The sequence below is a fragment of the Pagrus pagrus genome (genome assembly GCF_965226575.1).
Source record: "Pagrus pagrus genome assembly, chromosome: 9".
NCBI classification, from domain to species: domain Eukaryota; kingdom Metazoa; phylum Chordata; class Actinopteri; order Spariformes; family Sparidae; genus Pagrus; species Pagrus pagrus.
In genome coordinates this window covers 30120689-30147965 of record NC_140193.1, presented here as the reverse complement: position 1 = coordinate 30147965, position 27277 = coordinate 30120689, and the positions used below count along the sequence as shown (strand labels likewise).

At 41.1% G+C, this 27277-nt stretch overlaps 2 protein-coding genes across 5 annotated transcripts in view; one reads left to right on the top strand and one right to left on the bottom strand.

The window, feature by feature from the left end:
• ankrd44 (ankyrin repeat domain 44) overlaps window positions 1-14947 on the top strand; it is a 42319-nt gene extending 27372 nt beyond the window's left edge. For 2 of the 3 annotated variants that reach the window (XM_084362085.1, XM_084362084.1), the window contains exons 18-28: window positions 189-390; window positions 3013-3100; window positions 3206-3323; window positions 5137-5359; window positions 5584-5671; window positions 6227-6310; window positions 6448-6593; window positions 7186-7268; window positions 7486-7568; window positions 7740-7831; window positions 9106-14947. In XM_084362085.1, coding sequence (XP_084218211.1) covers window positions 189-390; window positions 3013-3100; window positions 3206-3323; window positions 5137-5359; window positions 5584-5671; window positions 6227-6310; window positions 6448-6593; window positions 7186-7268; window positions 7486-7568; window positions 7740-7831; window positions 9106-9365 — 1467 coding nt within the window. In that variant the 3' untranslated portion in view covers window positions 9366-14947. The remainder of the gene's footprint in view (window positions 1-188; window positions 391-3012; window positions 3101-3205; window positions 3324-5136; window positions 5360-5583; window positions 5672-6226; window positions 6311-6447; window positions 6594-7185; window positions 7269-7485; window positions 7569-7739; window positions 7832-9105) is intronic. The other variant, XM_084362086.1, reaches the window with a different exon arrangement.
• An 816-nt stretch (window positions 14948-15763) lies between these two features.
• Window positions 15764-27277, bottom strand: part of pikfyve (phosphoinositide kinase, FYVE finger containing) — a 34268-nt gene continuing 22754 nt past the window's right edge. For both annotated transcript variants that reach the window (XM_084362105.1, XM_084362106.1), the window contains 19 exons: window positions 27089-27260; window positions 25503-25681; window positions 25066-25179; window positions 24101-24209; window positions 23865-24019; window positions 23572-23668; window positions 22724-22781; window positions 22514-22633; window positions 22271-22391; window positions 21404-21499; window positions 21205-21285; window positions 20799-20893; window positions 20635-20694; window positions 20340-20516; window positions 19645-19748; window positions 19427-19555; window positions 18134-18395; window positions 17857-17931; window positions 15764-16372 (listed from right to left, as the gene is read on the bottom strand). In XM_084362105.1, the coding sequence (XP_084218231.1) occupies window positions 16257-16372; window positions 17857-17931; window positions 18134-18395; window positions 19427-19555; window positions 19645-19748; window positions 20340-20516; window positions 20635-20694; window positions 20799-20893; window positions 21205-21285; window positions 21404-21499; window positions 22271-22391; window positions 22514-22633; window positions 22724-22781; window positions 23572-23668; window positions 23865-24019; window positions 24101-24209; window positions 25066-25179; window positions 25503-25681; window positions 27089-27260 (2320 nt within the window). In that variant the 3' untranslated portion in view covers window positions 15764-16256. The remainder of the gene's footprint in view (window positions 16373-17856; window positions 17932-18133; window positions 18396-19426; window positions 19556-19644; window positions 19749-20339; window positions 20517-20634; window positions 20695-20798; window positions 20894-21204; window positions 21286-21403; window positions 21500-22270; window positions 22392-22513; window positions 22634-22723; window positions 22782-23571; window positions 23669-23864; window positions 24020-24100; window positions 24210-25065; window positions 25180-25502; window positions 25682-27088; window positions 27261-27277) is intronic.

Here is a 27277-nt window from a genome sequence, read left to right as displayed (position 1 = left end):
TCCCAAATATAGGTTTTCAGTCTCCTTGATTTCTAATAGTTGGTATCAGCCCTGAAAAAGTCAAATCAGTCGGTCTCTAATATCTCAGTGTGTTGTATTTTTTGATAGTAGTACTGATACAGTACCTATCAGTGTGACTCAATGTAGTAAATATTGAAAGTGTTTTTAAAGAGTCTCTGTCTCTGCAGGCGTACCACGGCCACGCTCAGGCCCTGGAGGTGCTGCTGCAGGGGGAGACAGAGGTGGACCAGCGGGACGAGGCGGGGAGGACACCTCTGGCCCTTGCTGCCCTGCGGGGTCATACTGACTGTGTTCACACCCTCCTCAGCCAGGGGGCGTCGCCACGCACCACCGACACCCAACATGGACGTACCCCTGTCCACCTGGCAGGTGGGTTCACTTGAAGTCTCACATTGTTCAAATGATTTTGATCATGTTTACTGCGTCGTTACTTAGAATTCACTCGCCCTGAAGTTACATGACAGTATTTCCCAGTTTGGTGGAGAAAACCTTGACTGACCTGCACAGAGCCGTGACCCCTTGACCTCATCCTTGTCACCCAACATCAGTGTTGAATGGGAGCAAATCCCTACAGTCTGGTTCAACATCTGGAGGGAAGTCTGAAACAGAAGGGTGGAGGCTGTTTGGGCAGTTTAACAATCACATCTGGATGTTACATTCAGGTGCCCACATACTTTTAACCAATGGGGTGTGTTTCTGTTTCTACATGTAACCACTTCTAAGAATATTTACACTATTTAAAACTGAGAGTAAACACCTGAGATGTGCCAACTCTCCGTGTAGCTCTGGGTAGGATCCAAATATACACAATTTGGGCTGGGTGATGAGCGGAGGAACAAACAGGACTCTTTCTGTTTGTGCTGAAAAAAGATTTTAAGTTAAAGTCAGGAAGCACAGCGACATCTGGCAGGTTCAAAACTGACAACAGTTCTTCAGGACTTGAGCCAAAGCACAACAATAACTCTCAATTCATGCGTTATTGTCTATTGCTACAGTAAAATAAAAAAATGTTATTGAAATATTACAGTTTTTCTGAAAACTGAACAAGACTGTTAAACTCAAAACATACATTTAGACATTTTAAATCACATTTTTGTAAAAAAAAACCAAAAGAAAACAGATCACATCATTAAGCAGACGTTGTTCATCTGGAAATAAAACTGGTCTATAAAGATAGACAGATAGAAAGATAGACAGATAGAAAGATAGACAGATAGAAAGATAGACAAACAGATAGATAGACGGACAGATAGATAGATAACTTTATTAATCCCCAAGGGGAAATTAGGTTACCATAGCAGCTGGTACATTCAAGTACAAATACAGTACAAATCTAGAATAAGAAGCAATAAAGGACTATATACAATATACAAAAAAAACAATAAAGGACTATATACAATAACATGCTGAGGTAGTTTTAGAATAAAATAAAATACTGAGGTAAATAAAAAAAATAAAAAATAAGATAAAATGCTGAGGTATTAATAATAATAATTTAACTACAGTAGTAATAATTTAAGATTATTTGTGTGTTGTGGAGTGAGCGTTATAGAGTCTGATGGCACCAGGTAGGAATGATTTCCTGTGCCGTTCCTTTAGGCAGCGGGGTTGAAGGAGTCTGTGGCTGAAGCTGCTCTTAAGCTTGTCCAGAGTTTTGTAGAGGGGGTGAGAGACATTGTCCATGATAGCCAGCAGTTTTGCCAGCATCCTGTCCTCCCCCACCTCCTCCAGGGTGACAAGCTTAGAGCCAACAACAGACCCTGCCTTCTTTATGAGTTCGTTCAGTCTGCTGGCGTCCTTTGTTTTGATGCCCACACCCCAGGACACCACAGCGAAGAAGATGGTGCTCGCAACAACAGACTGATAGAACATCTGGAGCTTCCGGTTGCAGACATTAAAGGACCTGAGCCTCCTCAGGAAGTAAAGCCGGCTCAGGCCCTTTTTGTAGACTGCCTCCGTGTTTGAAGACCACTCCAGTTTATTGTCCACAATGGACAAACCCTAACAACCAAGTGTTCACCCTCACTTCTCACCTGTTTAAACTCAATTGGCTTCATTCACTTCAGTCACCTGTCAGAGTATAAAAGAGGCTTCAGGTAACCTTTACTGTGTTGGGGGGAAATGCAGCAGTATGGAGGACAGAGAGGAAGAGGAAGAGGAGGAAGAGGAGGAGGAGGATCCAATGCTTCTAATGAAATGTGCTGTGGTTTGAACTGTTGCAGTATCAACATTAAGTACAGGAGGGACTGGGTTGTGAGTTTCACCCAATTTGAGCTTATTGGAAAGACAAATGTGTACTGTATCCTATTCTGATACAAGGATTATGTCAGTGTAGTATTTATATGATATAGTCACAGTATTGTATTACTTTATAATATGACAGCAGTCTGTATACCACATGTAGCACAAAATTGAAACCTTTTGTGGGACGAATGGTACAGTAAAAACATTCTCCTCTCAGTTTTATGCACTTAAAAATGTGTCATGGCCTCATGAAGCCAGAAGTGTTTTGATGATAGTGTTTTAAATGTATCACACCAGCGTTTAAATGATGCGCTGTGAGAGACATCCATATGATATCTGTGTGTATGTTTTGGTGGAAAGGATCAGAAACCAGATTCAACAGGGTTTTGAGTGCAGCAGACAAACTAAAGTTAGTGTCTGTTGCTCATGTGGGCAGATACACTTCTGAGTGTGTTCAGATGATTACAATCATAATTTCAGTTTCCATTTTTCATTCATCCTATTTCTGAACACATGCTGCTTTTATTTTTTAAACTTCTCTGTTTACAGAATGGATTTCTGCTTATCAGTTTGTTAGCTGGAAATATTCGTTATGGTTTCTGCTCTTTTTAGGATCTTGGTTCTGTTTCCTGCTGTGGTGACACCACAGTCATCACAAACTTTCCACTCTCAATGAATGGATTTGTCCTCTGACTGACTATAAATAAACATTTCTGTTGCACTCTGCTTCTTGTTCTCTTCCCCCAGTGATGAATGGTCACACGACGTGTGTGCGCCTCCTGCTGGATGAGTCGGACAGTGCAGACCTCACAGATGCTGCTGACTCTCAGGGACAGTGAGTGATCCTCCTTTCTTCTGTTAGGTTTCTTTTTCAGTTTTCCTTGTCAGTTCCAGTTTGCTCACCGTGTCCTGTCTGTCTGGCACACTTCTTCGTCTGCAGGACTCCTCTGATGCTGGCGGTGGCGGGGGGTCATGTTGATGCTGTGTCGCTGCTGCTGGAGAGAGAAGCCAACGTCAATGTGGCCAATAAGCACGGCCTCACTGCACTGCACCTCGGGGTGAGCATCACACTGCATGAAAAGCCTTTTAGGTCTGACTGTCTGCCAATGTGTTTTGCTTTTATGGAGAGTGAAGTGTGCCACCAGAGCAATTATAGACTATCAGTGATTGATTATAACAACTGATAGATTTTTTTAGTTTTTGAAATATTAGCTTAAATAAACTCAAGAACTATCTCCTTATTGGGTCTTTAAATGATGAATCAATATTTGAATTATATGAAAGGAGCCTAAATATATGAAGTCTGAAGTGAAGGGAAGTCTTTATTGTCTTTTAAACTGAGATATATCACAAAATAATCTTTCAAAGTCTTTGAATACTGTATCACTTTACCACTGGCACCCTCCAAACGCTACATGCTGAAGACACTAACCTCTGACCTCTGTATCACTGACCTCTGGACACCTGTACAGATGAGGTCAACAGGCTTCATACAAGAACATTTTTGGATTAACATCCCAAACCTCTGTATTTATTCCTGTGAGGTCAGCTAATAGCCTGAAGGCCACCTACTTGAGGTGCATGTTCATTAGGTTTCATTAGGTAACTTAGAAATATTGTCAATATTGATTAATCTGCCAATTATCTTAATGAATAATCCATTAATTATTTAGTTATTTGTAAAATGTAAAAGAAAAACATTGAAAAATGCTCATCACAATGTCCCGGAGCAAAAAGTGATGTCTTCAAATTGGTTTTTGGACTGTTGGTTGGACAAAAGAAGCAAAGACTCTTCATTTACTGTATAAATAACAAAGAAAAGCAGCAGATTCTCACTTTTAAGAAGCTGGAAGCAATTTTTCAAGCAAATGTTTACCTGAAAAATTGATTTAAATGATGAACAGATATAGAAAATTTTGATCGACTAATGGTTGCATCTGTAACTGGCATAATTGATGCCACTGTTCTGCCCTGTTTGTGGGCACACTTAATTTACAAAATGTCACCAAAGAGTAAAAAGAAGAATTTTACACCACTGAGCTGTGGTCATATCTGTTATTTTATCAGCATAGTTATATAGTAATTCATGTAGGGCTGCATGATATGGTCAAAACAGATCATATTGCAAATATTGTGAATAATGTGAATATAATTTGACTTGACAATTGTTGTAGTCTGTAACAAACAAAATGTTTGGGGCCAGGACATCTCTGCAGCTCTACAGTACTTCATTATAATGTTTAACCTTATCAAAAAATGCTGCTTTTGCTCTTTGAATAGCACTTTAAATTACACTATCACATTTTCATTAATTGTGCAGCCCTAAATTTATGGTGAAGTGAGGTTGACTACAGGTCAGTATTACATTTACCGAATTAATCTAATTAGGTTTGTTAAATGTGATTAGCTAGTTAGCAGGATGTTTGTTTAGCCCATGAAGTACTTTTAGTGCATATTTTACATGACTGCAGACCAAATTTCAGAGCATTCCTTAAGTCTTTCTAATGGATGTCTTGTATTTATTAGAAGATCACAAGAGATTATTATTAGTTTCTTACTTTGGACAACCGATTCTCAAATCTAAGATGTTCTTTAATGCATAATGTTTATTTAGAGTAGATAAAGGTGACTAAATGTTCACTGTGATGGAATACTCTTTTATATCACACAGACAAGAATGTGAATCAGCCAGGAAATGAACCGTAAGACCTGTGTTAGTTTTTATAAAATAGGCCCTAACCTTAATCTTCAGTCTTTATAAAATAGTTGATTATAATATAACACAGCTACACAAACTTTTAGGTAATCAGCTAAAACATGTGAAACCAGCAGTAAGGTTGATTTAGCTTGATTCTGATCTCCTCCCTCCAGCTGCTGTGTGGTCAGGAGGAGTGTATCCAGTGTCTGTTGGAGCAGGAAGCCTCGGTTCTCCTCGGGGACTCGCGAGGTCGTACCTCCATCCACCTGGCCGCCGCTCGAGGCCACGCCTCCTGGCTGAGCGAGCTGCTGAGCATCGCCTGTTCTGAGCCGCCATCCCTGCCCCCGCTGAGAGACCACAGTGGATACACACCGCTGCACTGGGCCTGCTACTACGGTCAGCGTCAGACTCGTGCTGTGACACACTCATAGATATCCTCAGTCTGCACTGGATTATTTTATATCATTCTTTATAGTTTGTTCTTATTTCTGCTAATGTAGTAGCAAAATAATAGTGTTTATTATAAAGTGATTGTGATGTACGATAAATCAAACTAGACTTGAGTCCAGTGGAAAACCTTTAATGTTTTTTTCCAATACTGTGTGTGTTTGTGTGTGTAGGTCATGAGGGCTGTGTGGAGGTTTTGCTGGAGCAGAAGGGCTGTCGCTGTATTGATGGGAACCCCTTCACCCCGCTGCACTGTGCTGTGTAAGTCACACACACACACACACACACACACACACACACACACACACACACACACACACACACACACACACACACTGAGCATTATTAATGATGATTGTTTTCAGTTGATGAAAACTGATTTATTCTGCAAACACGTCCACTTGTTTGAAAGGATTACTATGTTCATACTAAGACTTGAAATAATGATTAGTTTTGCTATCAGTTGATCTATTAATTTATTTTGCACTAAATTGATTCATTATTTAATTTCTAAAATCTCAATCTCTGAACAATACCTGCTATGTGGGACCAAAAGTCCAATCAGAGCTGATTTAATCTTAATGTTCATTTAGTTTAGAGAAACAGAAGAATAGATAATAGAGAAGCTTGAACAAGCAAATATTTACATTTTGTCACTGAGTATCAAAATTGGCCAGTGAAAGAAAAATGTAAAGGAAGGAACTGAATGTAAAGGAAGTTGTGAAGAGTCCCTTATTATTCTGTATTCTAGTATTGGGATGAATAAGATGTCCGTCATCTCCGACACCTGATGTCTGATTGTGTTTCAACTAACAGGGTGAACGATCACGAGCCCTGTGCATCTCTGCTGCTGGAGGCCATGGGGTCAGACATCGCTGGCTGCAAGGACGCTAAGGGCAGGTAAAGATGTGTGTGTGTGTGTGTGTGTGTGTGTGTGTGTACGTACGTGTGTGCGTGCGTGTGTGTGTGTTTGTGTGCGTGTGTGTGTGTGCGCACAGGCTGTATCTTCTGCTTTCACTCCTTCCTCTCTCCTGCAGGACTCCTCTTCATGCTGCAGCGTTCTCAGGCCACGTCGACTGTGTCCAGCTGCTCCTGTCCCACGATGCACCTGTCGATGCTGCAGACCAATCAGGTCGCACCTCACTGATGATGGCGGCTGAGAAGGGCAGAGTCGGAGCCCTCGGTACTGAGATATTTGATTCGGCTTATGGCTGCAATACTGCAGTGTGTTTATGTTGTTTCATGACATTTTGCAATATATTGCTATTATATTGTTATGATGATGTAAGACTTGATATCAAGGATATTGTTATATGGTGATATGGCAGAAGTGTCGTCTTTTCCTGGTTTTAAAGGCTGCATCAGTAAAGTGATGTCATCTGAACTTACCAGACTGTTCTACTTGTTCTAATACTTGTCTTTACCCACTCAGTCATTACATCCACATTACTGTTGATTATTAACATCTCATTGTGTGAATATTTTGTTAAAGTACCAACAGTCATCCCTATAAGATTGTCACAATATCCATGTAGAGGTATTTGCTCAAAGATATTGTGATATTTGATTTTGTCAACAATCCTGACATTTACGAAGTGTTTTTGAGGAAATTTCAAAATATCCAGTTATCCAGTATATCATGTATTGTGTATAGCCTGAAAAGATTGCACTATTATTTTGGGTCCGTATCTCCCAGCCCTCACTTGGCTCTTGTCTTATGTAGTTGATTTTTGTGTGTGTGCGTGACATTGCCCTGATTCTGTCTTGTGCTCCAGAGGTGCTGCTGACTAGCGCCAACGCCAGCCTCAGTCTGACGGACAGAGACGGCAACACCACCCTGCATCTAGCTTGCAGTAATGTAAGTGTCCACACGGGGGCTCCATCCTCTGTCTTATGTGTTGTTTGTCTTATTCCGTCTGCTTGGAGGAACTCAAAGTTTGATGGTGTTCAGCTGGGGCCATTTTAACTCTGTTGGTTCAAAACTATAGGCGGCATGGCTATTATAAAAATGTCAATTCTAAGTCTGTGATACTTCAGGACTTAGCTTGCTATAACCGAACATGTTCTCCTCACAGGGAAAGGAAGACTGTGTGTTGTTGATCCTGGAGAAGCTGTCTGACACTGCACTCATAAATGCCACAAATGCAGCGCTGCAAACGTGAGTATCTAAAACCTCCACAACTCTTTATACAAGACAAAACTAAGATAATATTTTTGTTAATAACGGGGAGGTGTGTGGGTCAAAGGAAAACCTTTTTAGCAAATAGGGTCGTACAATGAATCTGCTTTACTTGTATAAACTGTCTTTCTGTCTGTGTGTCTCTGCCAGTCCTCTCCACCTGGCGGCTCGAAGTGGTCTGAAGCAGGCGGTCCAGGAGCTGCTGTCCCGAGGAGCCAATGTTCAGAAGGTGGATGAGAACGGTAGGATGAATCTGGTCTGACACCATGTCGGCCCGGGGCACTCAATAAGCCCTAGCTGCATGCTATTGCCAACGGTCAGCATGAATGTTTTCCTCCGTTCCAGCATGAACTCAACTAATGAACTGTTGGAATATGATTTTCCATGTGCACTGCAAATGATTCCACCTTTAAAAGGGGTTCCCACTGGTCATGGAGGTTGTGGAATATCATTGAATTTAGAAAAAGCAAGTAGGGATTCATTTCTCTTCATCAGAGAATTTTCCGAATGGGACGCTTCATGCTTTTCTCAGTCGTTATATTAAACAGTGGGTCTGTACCATTGTTTCATCCTTTTTAGAAATGCTTTTCTCCTTTTATTAGATAGCTCCAGCAGAGGTGACAATAAATGAGCCAACAACTAAAGCTGAAAGGATGTTACACTTCATGGATGGCATCCTAACCAGTAGACCCAGACAGGCCAACAACATTATCAGTCCATGAAAAACTATTCAAAGTCATTCTAAAATTAGAAGTAATCTATTTGTTTTTAATCAGCATTACACTGATTTGAAGTGAATGGAATTTCCTGGGAACAGTCAAATAGAGGCTGCAGTGACTGATACATATATACATCAGTATATCTTTTTATAATATACTACTGTAGGCCTTTATTAACATGTTGGCATATATTAGAACTACATTAGCTACAGAGTGGAGCCGGCAGCCTGCAGCAGGGATGTGGAGCAGCTTCAGAGGTCTGATAAGCTCTTTTCTGTCTTAATTCAAACACCTTCAGACCAACCTTTTCATTTTCAGACTTGTCATCTTCAGACCCAACCAACACTGAATAAAACATTCAGGTCATGGATACACTGTGTAAATTATGAAAAAGTCATGAAGGTGTCATGGAGTTGTAGTTCGTGTCCACAGTGGGAACCCTGATTTAAACTGTGTACAGGCTGCTTGTTTGCTTTCCATGTGTCATTATTAGTTGTTATTGAATGTATCTGTTGTGTAGTGACAGACGTCAGCTGTGGTCGTCCCTGTGCTCTGTGCCCCCCCCCTGTGTTTGCAAACTGTGTCAGCTGGCTGAACACTAATGGAATGCTGCTCCGTCCCTCCTTTGTCCTCTGCTCCCGTCTCTGCTTCGCCTTCCCCGCTTCCTCCACGTCTACGTCTCGCTCTCTTCCTCCCTTCTCCCTTTTGTTTCTGTTCCCTCCTCCCTCCCCTCCCCTCCCCTCCCCCCCTCTCTTTTTCTCTCTCTCTTTTTTCCTGTCTCTGTCTCTCTACCTCAGGTCTGACCCCTGCTCTGGCTTGTGCTCCTAGCAGAGAGGTGGCTGACTGTCTGGCTCTCATTCTGGCTACCATGATGCCTTTCTGCTCCCCTTGCAGCTCCGGGGCTCCCTCCCCAGGCGCCCTGCTGAGGCAGCTGCCCCACCAGGGGGGTAAAGGCCCAGGCACCGGCCCACGGGGGCCACGCAGCCCCAGGAACCCCTCCGGACCCTCCAGCGAGGGAACCACCGAGAACGACTCGGAAGACTCGGAGACCTTCTGACCCCTCCGGACCGACCCTCTACCCTCCTACCTCCACCTGTGCACCTGAATTTTTAACCCCCCCCATGAATGATGCAGTGTTTTAGTCTGTACCGTGCACTCTTGAGGAAGAAGGGTAGATACTTGGTGATGACACAGCTTGGATGTTTGCAGTGTCTGTATCCTCTGCTCTCCGTGTGGGGAGCGTGTACAGAATGACCCTCCATGGCACCAGGCTGGAGGCCCTACAGCGTTTTATCTCAGTGCCCTTTTCAGAATCGGCTGCACTGCCCCGGACTGACGGCTGCAGCCGAACAAGTTGCTCCATGAACGTGCAGCTGAAGAAGAAGAATTCGATCTGGATCAGTTACGGCCCGGGTCTGCATGCTTGTGTTACCTTCCACCACGGTTTGTTATTTCTACTCACGGGTGCTTCAATCCAAACCGACCTCGGTACTTAGTCTCTGCATGGCACAGCAGCTCGCCTCTGAGACTCGTTTTGTCTTAAAAAAAGCCATTTTTAACTGTTTGTACAAATGAAGTAGATTATTAAGAAAGCTAAGTGTAATTTTAACCTTTTTATGATTTTTGCTTGTTGTTGTACCAAATATTTGACTTCCACGCGTAAATAATTAACATGTACTGGAGGGGTCACAAGAAGAGGTACATAAAGCTCGTTTTTACCTGATAACAACTGAAGCACAAACTTGGATTTTGCTTTTAGGTTTTGATGAACTGCGGCTGAGGTGTGCAGCCTTCAATAACATGTTAGTAGTTAAATTATTCCACAGAGAAGAGGATATGACACACGGGGTACATCTCAATTCCCTTAATTGGATCCATGTTTCTTTCACCTGCGACACATTTAAAAAAAGATTTTATGTTTTTTTCTGAACCTTCATCTGGTCTCTGACAGAAACACATCTGGATTAGATGTCATTCAGCTTAAAATGCTCTCTAGTATTGCTGCTCAGGGGCTGAATGGCTGAATTTATAATAGCCATCATTGATTGATGGTAAATCTGTAGTTAATTAAACTTAAATTAATATTATTTGTTGTTTTACTGTGAAACCATGAAATGATTTATAAATCTTTTCTTAATCATTTTTTAAATATAGAGTTGTAACTGATGTTTATACACCTTTACAGTTAATTAATAAATGGTTTATAAAGCTTTTCATTGTTAACAGTGAAATAACGAAAAAGACGGACAAAAATGACAAAACAAACAAAAGTTTAACTATAAATGAAATAAAATTTTGTAGACATCATTGATTATTCTTAATGTCTCGGGGGTAAAGTGGACATTTTATAAATATAGCTCTTAAATTGAATATAGTTTGACATGTGTCTGAATGAAAATGTCACAGACAGATAATGAAAATGTTTGGAGCAGAAAGAGAGCAGGCTCTGGAACCCTCCCTGGTTCTAATATTAGCCGTCATTAATGTTGAAAGAAGAAATTACAGATGATGAAAAGAGAAGTCTTTGTGATGAACGATGTTTCCTGTGTTAGACCTACAGGAAACACAATTCAAACATTTTAACACAATGGACTGGACTGGTGATGGGGTTTGATGGCATTTTGTTAAATTCACATCCATAATCAGGTCTACTGCATAAGATCTGACAATATCTCAACAATGGGATGTAACTGAAGGCTAAGGTAACTCAAAGATGTCTGACCACCTTCTGGCTGACTGAGCAGCTTAGTATATTCAGTGTTCAATAAATGTATCTACACAAGTACAGGAGGCTAACAGCTGTAGCCTCCTGTACTTCACAAGAGATTGACTCCAGTATAAATGCGACACAGATATAAATCCAAGTAAAACTACGAGGTTGTTAAATTGATGTGAGGTGAGTCATCACTTTGGTACCTCTTGAACAAACACACAGTCCACTGGTGGTCATACGGGTTCCATCACACCTAATGCTGCGTTCCAGACAAAGTCAGAGGTTGGAATTTCTCGGTTGAAATTCCCAGCTATCGTTCTCCAGGCGCTCTTGGTGCACTACACCAAAAGTTACCAAAATGATGTCTCTGTGGCAAGTGTACATGCAAATAAACCCTCAGCAGTACAGCCTTCTTGCATTATAAATGGAATAGAGGAGGGAAAATGACACGAGGTAGCAGGCGTTATTATATATTTAATTTGACGGCACATTTGTACCTGGAAACTAACAAAATATTCCATTCACTAGCCACATACAGGTACTTTATCTACAAGTACAGCCCACCCTCTCCCCATGGGGACAGCTGCTTCTTCATCAAGTTGGAGGTAGATGGATTTGAGTGTTGTTCCATTCTACTTTTTCAAGCAGGAGGTCGGAAATCTTCCCATTCTGAATTGTCTGTAACGCAGCAACACTTGCTGTTTGTCCCAGCAGTAAAGCTGTGTGACCTCTGACCCAACGATGACAGACAGGATCGAGTTCCAGCTGACCTGAGGATGGAGGAGCGAGGAACCAATCCAATCAGGGAATTGGGATGTACACAGTGATAAACAGGGTTTGTGCAGATGTGAGTGAAGGCTGAGGTTATGACTTAGATTTATGCATTTCATCCTCTGGCCTTAAATGGCCTCCTGCACTGTTTTGACTCCATGTTCATTCCTACCTGTCGTGCATGGTCGCACACTCTGTAGACCAACTGAAACCTTTGTCCCACACGGGCAGCTCCAAATGTCCAATCATGCAAGCCCAGATTCTCCAGATCTCTGAAGTGATGAACAGCTCTTTCCGGTCTCCTCAGTTCATTGTGCTATTTATTATCTCTGACATGATGGTACAAATACTGCCAGCACTTAAATGTAAAATAACACAGGGCCTTGACCACTCTTCTCTCCTTCCCCTCTGTCTGTCCACCTACCAGCTATGTGCCATTGTCTCAAACGTGTCCAGTGCCTTGATGTCGATTCATTTTTGTTTCCTTTTATAACGAATCTTCTGTTAGTAGATTCTAATAGTCTTCTAATTAAAGGATCGGTGCACCAAAATCACAAAATAATTGTTTGGTCTCTGAAGCCCTGTGTGTGGTATTGAGCTGTTCAGGTTTTGAGATATTTGCCTCAGACTTCTGCTAGAAACAAAATACTAAGTACTTCAATTTACTGACCTGGAGAAGTTGGGCAGAAACTAGTGGATCACGTTGGGTTAAAGGTGCACTGTGTAGTTTTGGGGAAGATCTTCATTGACTGATTTCTTTTTCTGCCTAAACAAACTAAATAATCAAACTCTCTTTGTTTCCATGACTGAATAAACTGAATAAACAAACTGACCTTAAAGGACAACACAGTTTATACTGCTTTACTTTGTTTATATGTGGTGGACCCTGCCACCTTTCTAGCTTCAAACAGTGTTCTGGAACCTTACTTTCCTCTGAGAACAGCTTGTTTATTCACTTATGGAAAAAAATACATATTACTGGGTTTGAATTTCTTCTGCAAAACTACACGGTGCCCCTTTGAATTTCACCACATTTTGAGGTAATTATTGTTGGAATTTGAGGTTAAATTCAAAGAAATTTCAAACATGTTACTTGCTAACATTACTGAGTTTAAACATCCCCAATTTGTGACAATTGTGAAAACTCCCTCTGTTTAAGTAGATCATGTCATGTGGTTGAAAGCTCCAGAACAGCTGCTAAATGGACCTCGCAGTGAGAATGTTTTGTCGGTGTGGCAGGTATTCAGGATAATCCACAGAGCTCACTGTCAACAGGTTTCTCAGAACGATTTTTGTGTTTCATCTATGTATTTGTTTCTACTTTTGCACTGCAGCTGGAATGATTTCTCGATTAGCTAATTAACAGAAAAACAATCAGCAACTGCTTTCAGGAGAGATTCAAGAGTTTTCACTGAAGCAAAAACAATATGTCAGCCTCTCAGATATGACTGCTGGTTTACTTCCAGTACTCCTCTGAGATATTAAAACTAAATATGGACAGTATTTGTGCTATTTTAATACATTTCTTAATGGAGTAATTAGAAGTTTAATCAACAATGAAAATAATCATTGTCTGATTTTTTTTTAGACCATTTCTTTTTTTTTAATATAGTTGCAGTGAAATCTGTCCTTGGTTAGTGGAGTCTGTGGAGTCTGTGGAGTGTTCAGTGTAATCAGGACCACAAACAATACTCCTCTCTCCACTGTGTCGGCGAGGAGGCAGAAGTCTTAGAGCTGGATATCAAAACCTGGACAGATTAACTATTTGCAAGACCAGCTACCACAACATACCAAATGCTATTTTGCAATTTGGGTGAACTGTTCCTTTAATAAGTCAAGTGTAATGTGGATGATTATGTTTCATTGAATGACAACGTTTGAGAGGATTTTTGCTCTGTTATGCGGATGTTTTTTATTGAAATGATGTCTCACTCCACTGTTTTTTCTCCTTGAAGGCTGCTGATACTTTCTACTTTTCTTGTTGCCAACAAATCCCTTGAGAAGACCAAAACTAACAGTGAGTTAGTCCGCCTCTTGTTACCCTCTGACTTCCCACCCTGTCTGTAGCACTCAGCCCCGAGCCCACTCTTCCCTAATGAAGACACAGAAAGAATCACAAATACGTGCTTTGATATGTAGAAAAGACTAAAGCTGCTATAAGTGTTGTCGACATTTGAGCTAACTCCCTGTGCTGTTCCTGGCAGTTAGCAGTCCCCTCCCTCCTCTGTCACCACATGAACGTGCAGCAGTAGTCACCAGGCACAGCAGCCAACAGGATAGATCCTGCTCAGGACCGCCTCTTTATGGAGTTCTCTGTCCTGATTGGATAAAGTGGGCAGGGATACCAGTGGTAACTGTTGGAATATAGATCTATTCAACATTTATTTTGTTAAATAGCTCTATATTAATAAAAAATACATCACTTGCAGCAGCTTTGAATGATTTCCTATGAGAGCTGTGTATTGTAGTTTTTAACATTTGTTAAAAACTACAATGTAAATTTGACACAGGATTGTCAGCATTGTAACACTGTTCAGTAGGATCAGCTCATTGTTGCTTTTGGTCTCATCATGGGCTTTGTAGACAGCAGGAAAATGAGAGAACATCTCCAGACTTCTCCTTTAAATTTGGTTGTGTGTGTGAGAGTGTGTTAGCTTAGGTACTGATATGAAATTGAACTGCTTTTGTATATAATGATGATGTAAAGCTTTGTATGAAAAAAACTCTCCATCACAGAGGACTTGAGCACAGAGTGACATCTCCATCCTAAATGGTTGATTAAGAATACAAATGTTTTATTTGAGAATCTTTGCAGAAAGGACTAAAAGTTGTGTATATTAATGAATTTATTTGAACTTGAGAACTCTGTTAGCTGCAGTTAATTATAACGGAGACGGCTCTGGTGGCTGATAAGCACACGTTGTTAACAAGCACAGTCTTTCTGTCCCTGAGCTGAAGGTCTGCTGAGAGACTGAATCTGTCTGCCAGTATTATTATTCTACCAGATAATGATCTTCACCAGTCCTGACAATCGCTATCGTCATGTGTCTGAGTTTCATACCAGTTCCTGATGCAGTACGACATGCTGAGGGCTGTTTGTCAGCTACCCTTTGTTTTCTATAAATTGTACAATTATAAAAATCTGTTTGAAGTTACTGTTGTGCTGTTTTTTCTTCTTCCTTTCAAATGAATCATAAGACATGTCGGCGTGTCATTTCATTCTCCACAGCAGGAAAACATCACGTGCTTGAAAGACAGATGATTGATGATGATCTGCTGAAGCTGATGAGGATGATTTTTCAATTTCACTGTTTTTGCTTGAATGGAAGTCAGTCAATGAAGATGTTTCTCTTCTGATTAAAATGTCTTCCCCAAAACTACATAGTGCCTTACCTTTAATAAAGATAGTCTTGATTATAGCAGCGTTAGACGGATTGTGAAAAGAATCATACATTTGAACATCTATCTTCTTTGTAATTTGACAGCTATGAAGCTTTAATAGCACTGAGCAAGGCTTCAAATGATTTTGATTTTCATCACTGATCCATGAAGTTTGTTTTGCAAATAATCAATTGTTTAGTATATTAGAAGTCAGAAAATAATCAGAAAATAATGAAAAATAGCAATCACAAACTCTCAGACACCAAGGCCACGACCTCAAATTGTACATTTTGTTCATCAAGCGTTCAAAAACACTGATATTCAATTTACACTAATCATTAAAATCCTCACACATTTGTGAAGGTGGTTAAGTGATTGAGGATTCTGCTCAATAAATGACTTAAATTATTATTCAACCTTAGAAATGTTATCAGCTACAGTAAGTTTCAGCGCTCGTGTGGTCCTAAAACTTGAAAAGTTGATATTAAGTTTGAGTCTTTGTGTTCTATCCGTCCACTTCCCCTTCTCCTTTGATCGTTTCTGCCTCATTAACCCCCCACAACCAAATAACAGATGATAGCTTTAACAAATCAGTGTTAATAATCTTTTAATAGTTACATAATCTCTGTACATTTACAAACTTTAAATTACATTACACATTAGTTTGTTTACCAAACTAAAACCACAAGACTGAAAGTTTCCAGCGGGTCCTCTTGAAACAGTTGGACTCATGGCACTAATAAAATAACAAACCCTCTGTGAAACACGTCCAGAGGGGGATCAATTATAGTCTGATAATGTTGCAATGAGTCCCCAGTGATAAAAACAGATGTCTTATTAATGGTGCAGTCACAGAGCTGCACTGCTCCTGTGGAATGATGCTGTGCTGTAAAACTGGTCAGGCTTCAGTCTGCACCATGTTCAAACATCTACAATGTCCAGTGTGCTTGTGGGTCTCAGGCTGGTTGAAAAGCTCTCCCATACTGAGGCCTCGGTCCAGGAAACTGAAGTTTGTGCATAGAAAGTCTGAGAAGGTGTGCCTCTGTGTTTCTGTATTACTGCACTTGGACATTCATGCACCGCTCAGCAGTTGATGCCCAGGCCCGTCCAGTGGTCAGGTACCATCAGGAAGTATTTGTCCATGGCCTCGCAGAAACGAGCTCTGTACAGCTCTGGAGAGACCACAGTGGGCATCTTCCCTGATTGACACAACACAACAAACACACACACACACAGACACACACAGACACACACACACACACACACACACACACACACACACACACACACACACACACACACACACACACACACACACACACACACACACACACACACACACACACACACACCACAACATTAGAGACAGGAAACAACCGACTTCCGAGTAATAAAGTGAGATAACCTACGCAGAGCTGTCATCATCCTCAGGTAATCCTTTCAGAGCCAGAGCCAGAGATCAGCAGATATCAACTTATTAAGGTATATTAAGGTGTTCATATTGGCAGATATGCAAATAGATACTGCATACATGATGATATTCTGTGTTGTGTAATTTGAAATACATTTCTTTTCCTTTAACGTATCACATACACATTTTTCATCAGGTCTTTTCAAAGACTTTACTAGTTAACCAAGATATGTTGGTGACAACGGTGTTTGTTGTAATGTCTGTAAACTGAAGGGAGGAAACAACAGCATCTTCCTTACGCCAGTATGCTCACACAAGACTGATGCTACAGCTAATTCTCAGGGTACAGGCAAGACAAAAATGAGGAGTCCACTCTGGTTCTCTTTGACCAATCAGGGGTCAACAGAGTTTTCACTCCACATTTTAGTATCGGCTCAGCTCTGGAACCTCAACTAGTGTCATACCAAATAAAGCACCAGGTACCAACTACTATTTACACCTTTTGCCAATCTAAAGCCTAAAAACACCAGCTCCAAGCGAGCCGAGCCGTACCATGCAGTTGAAATGAGGCATTAGTTCAGTCCATGACAACTGAGAGACTGTAAGAAGCAGATCAGAGCTTCAGATAAAACGGTTCAGTGGATCTCAGCTAAGGAACGGTTTCCAACGTTAAAACTGAACTTCCACATTCTACGTCCATCATATCTGGCATTTCCATTGTGCTCACATAATAAAAATAATGAAAAAAAAAGATCTGGCATTTCCATACTGCGATTTTTCACCTGAAATGAACACTGATACTGATTTATTATTAGTGGTTAACTCATAAAGGCTGATAGCAGTGGCCTAACCAATTTATCAGTCTGGGAATATTTTGGCTCCAACAGTAATTCAAGTTTCAATTTAATGTTTCTGTTCTATTTGTGTTTTGTTATTCATAATGACTCCATTTCCAGGGAGTTTTCTGTTGTGATTTCATCTTCATCATATTTACAGTTGCTGTCCTTGATAGAACAGTTTACTGTGCAACAAAATAGCCCAAAAAGTCTGCTTTAGTACATCTATCTCAACAACACAATATTGATATCAGTCTTAACAATCCTACATTGGTGAGGCTCTACTTTGTATTTCTGATCAGGGTGTAATGTGTACCTAAATTTCACAAGTAGATTCATAAAAATGGGATAATGGGAAGCCGTGTTCATTCCAGTGTTTTCAAAAAACAAGTAAGACCTTGTGTAAACAGGATGTGGGGAACAGATGAAGGCTTACCTTGACCTCCCAGGATTCCAGTGGATTTGACAACCATCTCTAGTCTCTTGTCCCAGGTAAATGTCCTAATATAATCTGCAGAAAAAGGAGAGCGAACAGCAGTGAACAGACAGCAGACGAATATCAGATCACAGATGTAGTTTTCAGCAGATGCTGAGTATTCTCACTGACTCTGAACATGAAACATAAACAGCAGGGTGTTACATCACCTACATGAGACAAAAGTCACTAACATATGACACTGACTCATGATCCTTCACTTCAGACGTCCTCTCACCTATAATCCCAACGACCAGCTGATCGGTGGCATCGTCACGCCCCACCAGCAGGGAGTAATCGATGATGAGGTGGCTGGAGAGGAAGTAGGCATCGCTGTGTATGGCGGCTCGCAGGATGGCCTTACAGTGGGAGCGGATGTACAGCGGGTTGTCATGGATCAACTTCAGGAGGTTCTCATCCAGCAGAACCACCTCACAGCTCTCCTTCCCCGAGTCCGTCTTGACGTTACGGTTTCTCAGGGAGCCTTTGAGGTCAAACACCTACAGAGGACATGTCACAGCTAAGGACACCACAGGAATCTGCCTTTTCAACCAAAATGAACCAAGCGGTGGTTCTGGGACGGTTCCCTGTGAACCTTTTAAGAACTGGTTTGCTTCTCCACTGGGATGAACTGTGGAATAACTTCACAAGTGTTGCTCCTGGCTTTGCGTGCCTACACTGGCAGCCAAACATGGCCCGTACTCAGACCAATGTTGCTTCGATTAGTGAAAATAGTTAAAATCTTTTGTTTATTCTCCCATTGATAAGTCTGAACACTCTACACTAGCTATGGTTGTTAAAAATGGCGGTCATAAGCACTTTTAGTTGGTCCTTGGTCATGATAACCCTCGCTCCCAGTCCCTGATGTAAGCGGTTCTTTGTTCTAGACCAGCAAAGAGTTGGTGCCACTCCGAAACCAGTTTTCCTGTCTGGGAGCCTGTTATTTGGCTGTCGAAATGCAAAAAACTGGTTCCAGAGTAGGCACTGGCTCCGAACCAGCATCTGCACCGCCTTGGGTGTAGAGGGGTGTAAAGGGGTATCTGAGAATCAACTTTAGAGAAACAGAGGAGACTAATTTTACAGGTGAAATACACATTAGCTCCCGACGCTGCTTAAACGTATCAAAGTCTGTCTGGGACTGGGTTGGTTTAAGTCTTAAGTGGAATTTTAAGTACAGACCTAGATTTAAGACTAAAGAACTAAACTTGAATTTTCATTCCTCCCAAATATCAAATACCTTTGAAATCATTTCCTGTTACACATGACCATTTTTTCTACATTGTGGGGTGTTACTTTAATCAGCTACAGTGACAGTGCAGTGTGCCCAGTTTCAACCAAAACGTGTCCGTGGAGACGTGTCACACATCAACAAAAGCAGCCTCTCATTGAAGTCATACATTTGCAGTTTTATACTTTTAAATGCACAATATGTATTTTATGCCGTTAGGGGTCTCTATCAAATAAAAACAAGTTTGCTGAGTGTTGTGTGGACAGAGCCAGTCAGCTGTGTTTCACTGCCTGTGAGTCTTACCTGAGCCATCTTGCGTCCATAGAAAAGATTTTCCATCACAAGCAGGTCCAGTTTCTTCTCTGTGTTGTTCTGGGAATTCTTGTAACCGATCCTGTAAACACCCAGGATCTTGGCCAGTGCAGTCGGCCGCTGTGGTACAAACAAATTGGTTGTTATTTACTTAAAGTCACTCAGTCAATCACAAATAGAAACTGAAATGAAAACGTAGTGATGCCTACCTTCTGCTGCACAGCTCCGGTGATGTAGGTGAAGTAGTGAGGTGCAAAGTCCAGGAAGGACTGGACCTCCAGTCTGGGCATCTGCTTCAGGATGAACCGGTCATCTGACAGGACCCAAGGGGAAATAGTGTCGACACATTTTAGAGACGACTAACACATTATTCACATAATTATGTCGGGTGAAAAAAAATCATTTCACTCTTTTTTTTTTCATTTGGGAAAACACAGGTGCAGGTGATTTGTTGTCATTTTGCCCACATAAGGGTGAAGAGCACTACATTAACATCCCACTGCTTTTCTTGGCAAGACCCGAGCTGCTCTGCCTCTGATTGGCTTAGCCTGATCTTCTTACCCTAACCCTAACCAATCTGACTCTTCATGCTAAAACCAAACCAGTCCAACCAAAGATGGCAACCAGTCATGGGCCTTGCCAAGAAAAGCAGTGGGACCCACGACAACAGAGTGGGGCGCTTCAGCCTCATGTGGCTGAAACAAGTATTACAACAACAATCACAAACCTGCAAAAACCTTTTATCACCTATTTCTCACCAATGAAGAAGAAACTTTATCCATGCAAACTTCTGTACATTGAACTCAGATCTATGTCACATTACCTAAACCCACTGTTTCACTGTGACTTTGGTATTGTTTGCAGTAGTAGTGGTGACATTTATCAGTGAGATATTAGATATAACCTTCTGTTGCATAGAAAACTGCTCCAGATTTTCCACCACGAGCCTGCCAGTTGACGCAGTGGGACAGTGATCGGACGAAATCCTCCTCAGGGCTCTCCATGATCACCTCACGCATTTTGTGAAACTCCTCAGCGTAGTAGATTCGACAGTAAAACTTGGCGTTGGCATCAGAGAATTCTACAAATTGGACAACAAACGAAGTTAACGTTAACATTATTTTTTTCAAAACTGTTACAATTTGTACAGTTTGAAGATCTGCTTAAGCTACGTAAATACAATAGGAAGAAATACTCACGTAGCTCGATATGTGGATTCAGGGTCTGTTTCTTCTGTTTATCTGTCAAGTCTGCATCCTCTGCACCAAACAGTACAAAAAAGTCAAACATTTCATCTCAAGGATATTATCTTAATGGTTTCAATCTTCTGTGAATTAGGTTGTTATTTGACCTGACAACTTACTAAGGGGATCAGTGTCCATACTGCTGCGGCTCTGCTGGGACGAAGCCGACTCACTGGGCCTGGCAGGGCTGCTCTTTGCCCGACTCTCCCCAGCACTGAAGGGAGAAAAGAAATGTTTTGTCAGCTCCCTCTGCTTTTTTAAAAACACTAAACACTGAGTTTTCTCCAATTGACCAGTTGACCAGTCAAAAGTTCTTATAAACAGGACAGCTGGATGGAGCCCCGACTTTTGTATAACAAAGTTTAAATGTCCTAAAACATGCTTTTCTTTTTTTTAATGTATCTAAGTTCAAGCTAAAATCAAAGTAAAAGCTTTAAACTTAGCTGATTTAAATGACATATTTCCCAGGAGCTTTAACAACATCTCTAATTTTCAATGTCAGATTTCAGCAGGAATCCTGCGTACCTGATGACCTGTGGATTCTCATCCCCGCCTGTGTTTGATGTCTTCGACAAATCATCCAGCGCTGTTTTATACTTCTTGCAGCTAGAAGGAAATGACACAATAATATCATGTTTTATGCAGTAAGGCCACTAATAAAGCTACACTCTGAGGCCCTTTCACTCTTGCACAGAAGTGCTGAGACAGCGAGAGGAGTTTTCACCTGAGAGCGAAGGCTATGATGGAGCTCGGCTCTCTCTCACACACTGCGATGGGCACCCGTTCATGTTCATCCATCAGGTAGTGCTTGTCAGGGTCACTGTACACAGATCACATGACAGTCACAGACAAACCATTAAAGCCTGGAATTATTGTGTGTACAGTTAATACTTACAACAACAATTACAATTGGCCAAGTAGTGAAAAATGGCATTGGATGTCAGCTCATAGCTGTATCTTGCATACTTTTTCTTAAACCAGGCTTTTATATATTTAGAGGTTCTTGTATGGCTGTTTGTTTGTAGGCAACAGGTAAGATTTGAGGTCTTTGGTGTGTTAAAGGGAAGTTTATAGGGAACCAAACACAGGTGGTGTCATTATTCAATAGCCATTACATTATGCAATCAAAATGTACTTTATTATAATAAGTTGTAGCAAAAGAATTGTCTATTGCCAGTAAGAAAACATAAAAAAGTTTCATTTTTATATCAATTCTAACACTCAATACCTGAGTTCAAGTACTGATACAAAAAAGGTGTAAGTATATGAGTATAAGTACGAGTGTAAGTATATGGGTACATTTATATGTAGTAGTATAACTACCATGTGGAACAAAAACCTTTTTGTCATTGGATCAAATAAGCTTCTAAAATCAGAGGAATTTTCTATCAGCACAAACCAGAAGCAATACAAAAAACTAACCTATTTGTTTAAATCAGACAATATCTGGTCAGAGAATAAGCGAACAAGATTTTGAGCATTCAGCAACAATTTTAGTTCCTTCACAATTTTTCAGTCCAACCGTCACAATTTGGTCATCACTCAGAAATAAACCACACCTGGCCTCGTCCACAGTGAGGGCATTACTTACAACGGGAAGGGGATGGGGTTGTAGCTGTTGCCTGGCAGGAAGTTGGCGAGGATGGCTTTCATGGTAGACTTCTCCTTCACCTGGCTGTCAGTGGAGCCCAGCAAGTGTCCGTCAAATACATCTGACAACAAGCAAACACAGAATATATACAGCCGACATCATTGGATTAGAGACAAGTAAGCTACAAAACAGAGTTTATGTGAGTGTTTGTGTGTGTGTGTGTGTGTGTGTGTGTGTGTGTACCTTCTGCGAGGTCCTGCTCAGTGAAGGAGGGACCAGGAGTGATTGGCTCAGCTCCAGGATCTGCTGGTGACGGCAGCATGGAGGAGGAGGCTGAGGACAGTGTGGTGAGGTGACGGTCCTCTGTCATAGAAAACATTAACAACAGTCAGGATTACACTCAGATTATAATAAAAAAACAAGACAGGATAGATTCTGGGATAGCCAACTCACCTTTCTCACCATTCTGTACTATAGGTGAAGGGTTACGGGGGGAGGATTCCAGGGCACTCTGTACAGCAAATCAACAAATAAACACGTAAAAATAGGCAACATTATGACACCAAATTATACCTGAATGATCTCCATGGGGAAACAGGTCTTTTACAAGAGGAATATGATCTACCTAAGTTATCTATTAATCTGCTGATTATTTTCTTCCTATCTCACTTTCTTTTTATTGTCTATAAAACATTAAACAGTGAAAATTGTCCATCACAACATCGTACAGCTTAAAGTCCACAATTTTCAATTTACTCCTGTGTAAAAAAGACCATGAAAAGCAGAGAATCTCACATTTGAGAGCCTGGAGTTATTATATTTTTGGCATCTTTGCTTGAAAATGGACCATTAATGGATTAATTGACCAATCATTGCAGTTTAACTTGGTTAGCGTAAAATCCACGAACACATACATGCAATAGATTAGATTTCCAACATATCCTGACCTTTTTTTAGGAACCATGGGTGACAACCCCCCAAGTGGGGATAAAATAATGTCTGTGGAACTTAATTTTGACCCTGGTAGCTGCACATGAAACACACAAGAGTTCCTCCAAAGGTTCATAGTCCCTGGGGAAAGTGCAGTCCTAACCACTACACCACTAGGATACCCTGGCCATTTCAGTTTTAGTCAAACTTTGAATTTAACAGTTTAAAGTTTCAGGAGTAATTATCTCTTCTTTTATCCTGATGCTCTTCTGTCATATCAGTACTTCCTATGTCTGTCTTGCACATCCACACATGTAATCAATGACACAGTTACTTAAGTGCAGGTAAACACAATGAATGATGTTACCGACCTTGCTGTCATCAGTGGCGGTCTGTCTGTGCCTGCCTGGGCTGGGAGGGACAGACAGACGCTTCCTGCCTTTCTCCTGCTGGAACAAGTCCTGCAGCCTGGAAGGGAAGAGCATCAGAGTAAGTACACAGCGTATAAGAGCCTGGCTCTCCCTTCTAATATGTATAAAAAAAAAACAGATCAGGTCAGAGTTATTCAACAATCTATAGACTGTAACAAACGACCGGTTTTACTTTTATTTCGTGATACCCCCCCAAATAAACCATATCTAAAAGAGTCTGTCGTGATTCTGACCTTCCATTCCAGTACTGTAACATCTCACACAGACTCTGTTTCTTCATCACCAGTGACTCCAGGACGGACTGCAGCTGCTGAGGAGAATCCAGACCGCAGGCCAACAGTCGCGCCTGAAGTTTTTCTATCCAGCTCCGCAGCTCTGCCTCTTCCATCTAAACACACAGAAACCTGACTATTAGCCTAAAATTACCACTGTACCAAGAGATAAGACTGAAGCACGAGGGAAAACCTACATCTTTCTGAGCGAACAGGTCCTCCATCTTTTCCTCTCTCGTCTTACTGAAGGTGTCGGTCTTGAGGGAGGTGAGGCGGTCGTCTATGGCCAAGTACACCTGAATGACTCTGAGGAGAGAGCAGAGAGATACAGTGGATCAGTGGACTAAGACAGAACAGTGAATGAAGGTGCTGTAATAATACTATTAATATAGCACTTTATTTTCTGATTTAGCCTTAGAACCAGGATCAACGTGGACGGAGAACAACAAACAACAGAAAGCCCTCCAAACTATTTTTAGACTGGAGAGCGTCTAAATCTACTGACTTCTACTGCAGTTTCTCCTGCTGTGTTTTAATTGCTATATTTACTTGTCATATTTCTCCCTTTCTTTTTCCTGATTCTCAATTACTAATCTCTATATTCTATTTATTTTTAGCCTGCAAGTTCAAAGGCAATGCTGCTCAGACAGTCTGATCATCCAACATTTTAGTCTGGAGCAAGACCAGTTCAAGTTAAGTCAAGATTATCTATACAGCCCAAAATCCCAAATCTAATTAATTTGGTCTATTAATCCAATTATCTGGTGTCATTTTCTCAAATGTAATGAGATGTGATTTTCTGTTTTTCTCTGTATTATATCATTGACCCCTGCACGCCTCTCTCAGATGAAATTGTCCAGCCATACAGAAGTAACTTTAAAAAGCTAGGCCCTAAATAAGCTTTATTTTCGCACCTTACACTGGCCAAAAAATATTTTGAAGATAATCTAAAGGGTAGATATCCATGAAATATCCCTGAACACATTCATACTTCCAAGTGGATAAACCCATTTGATGTAAATGTCTCTGGTGTCTCTTCTAGTAGTACAGCTCCTATCCTAGTTTCTTTTCTACTGATCAAAGTGCATGACTCTCTGGTGTCATTCCTTCTGGTTGGCATGTATAAATGGATGCAGACTGATGAGCAGTGGTATTCCTTTACTTTTGAGAGAAGTCCTTCAGGTCCTGCTGCAGGTTGGCTTTTGCAGGCCCCAGGTTCCTGATGAAGATCTTGGGACGAGGAAGACAAATCTCCAACAGCCTCACAGAAGTGTAGCTGCGAACGAGAGAGATGCAAAACTCTATTTCAACACTAATTCAAGGATTCCATGTATACAGCAGGTGCTTTGGGCTGTAACCATCCTAGAAATCTCACACAGAATAAATCCAATATACAATATACAGTGGACAAATGGAAGAATACACATGTTGAATGAATACATAAGGACACAAACCAGCACAACTGTATCTAAATAAAGATTTTCTCAATATTGATGCTATTGGATGCTTATCCACTTATTGCTTTTTCTTTCATTCTAAATATGTCATTTGTCTAATTCAGTGGTGAATGAATAGTCGACACAGAAACAGCTGACCAACCTGAAGGAAGCCACCATTTGGTTGTATGAGAAGTACTGGTGGTAGTCTTTGTGGATGGAGTGTCCGCAAGGCTCTGCATTAGCCCTCCTCGTGTACTGGTGTCCGTAGAAACGGAGCTCCAGGTACTTGGCAAAAGACATGGACCACGAGTCGTTGGACAGAGGCACCACTGGTGTCACCTTAAAAAAGATAAGATAATCCTTCATTGATCCCCAGAGCAGAAATTCAAGTGGAATTCAAAAAAGAGGCAGATACTGAGTGTAACAGAGGGAAGTCTAGCCTTATAATCAGAATGAGAGAAAATATATGTCCTCACTTATGTGCATATCATGACTACAAAAAGACATACAAGACTCATACAAGAGATACAGATTGCTTATTAGAAGATTACTGTCTGAACAGTTCACAATCAGCAGCTGGACATAAAGTAGTCTGGCTTTTGAATTTACGTTAAAGGATAAGTACCGTTTTTTACAACCTGGACCTTATTTCTGGCAAAACATATGGTCATTTACTCACCCAGATAACTTTGGTGTCATTCGGCGTCGTTCGGACGAAATTAGATCCAGTGTAGCGGCGATATATCCATATAATGGGAGAGACGGGGCAGCGACACACAGCCTCTATATAATGCATTATCTGCCACGAAACTAGTTAATTTCATCAATATTTTGTTATGAAATGCTAGCGCTATTCCCCTCTGAGTCCGGGCTCGTCCGTTATCAACATCCGGGGTCAAACTAGCAGTAGCAGCTACAGGTAAACAAGCCGCGCTGTCGCGGGTGCGCGCGCAGCTCAGAGACGACATCTTCCAGGTCAGAGGTAGTAGATCAACCTACAGACCCCGGATGTTGACAACGGACGAGCCCGGACTCAGAGGCTAATAGCGCTAGCATTTCATAACAAAATATTGATGAAATGAACTAGTTTCGTGGCAGATAATGTGTTATATAGAGGCTGTGTGTCGCTGCCCCGTCTCTCCCATTATATGGATATATCGCCGCTACACTGGATCTAATTTCGTCCGAACGACGCCGAATGACACCAAAGTTATCTGGGTGAGTAAATGACCATATGTTTTGCCAGAAATAAGGTCCAGGTTGTAAAAAACGGTACTTATCCTTTAAGTCACATAGCTACTATCACAAAATATTGTGGTTGGTCCATTTGCTTTCATAGAGAAAACAAAAATAGGTTAGGTGTGAAAGCACCCTTAGATATGATGATCAGGAAGAAATCCAGCAGTAAGAGAATATCTACAAAACTTTAGGGCTAGAAATTGAACAGTCATGCTCTGTTAGTACCCACAAAATATTGTTAAGTACAAAAAGTGGGCACCAAATGCATTCCCATAGCCACGCTTTATTTATTCTTTCATCAGATGTTTCCTACTTTAAAAAATAAACAGACAACAGTAAACAATTTTGGCCTATTTGGTATTTTAAAGATGTTTTAAGAAATCTGACAAGGTATTTGATCTGAGAATCAGCAATGTTGATGGTCAGGACAAAGTATCAAAAAACATTACATGTAGTCAATGTAATGTGTGTATTGTAAGGTTATATATCATGTTAATTATTACTTACCTGTTTGCAGATGCGACACCAGGAGTAGTTGAGAATTGTGTGCTGATAACCAGGCACGGGGGAGTCCAGCTCCTTCAATACAATCTGCACACAGCCGCTGCCGTGCACAAACCGACGGATGTGGTGCACCATGGGAGTCTCACAGAACATGCTGGGGCACTGGTAAGATGGCCTGCACACACACACACA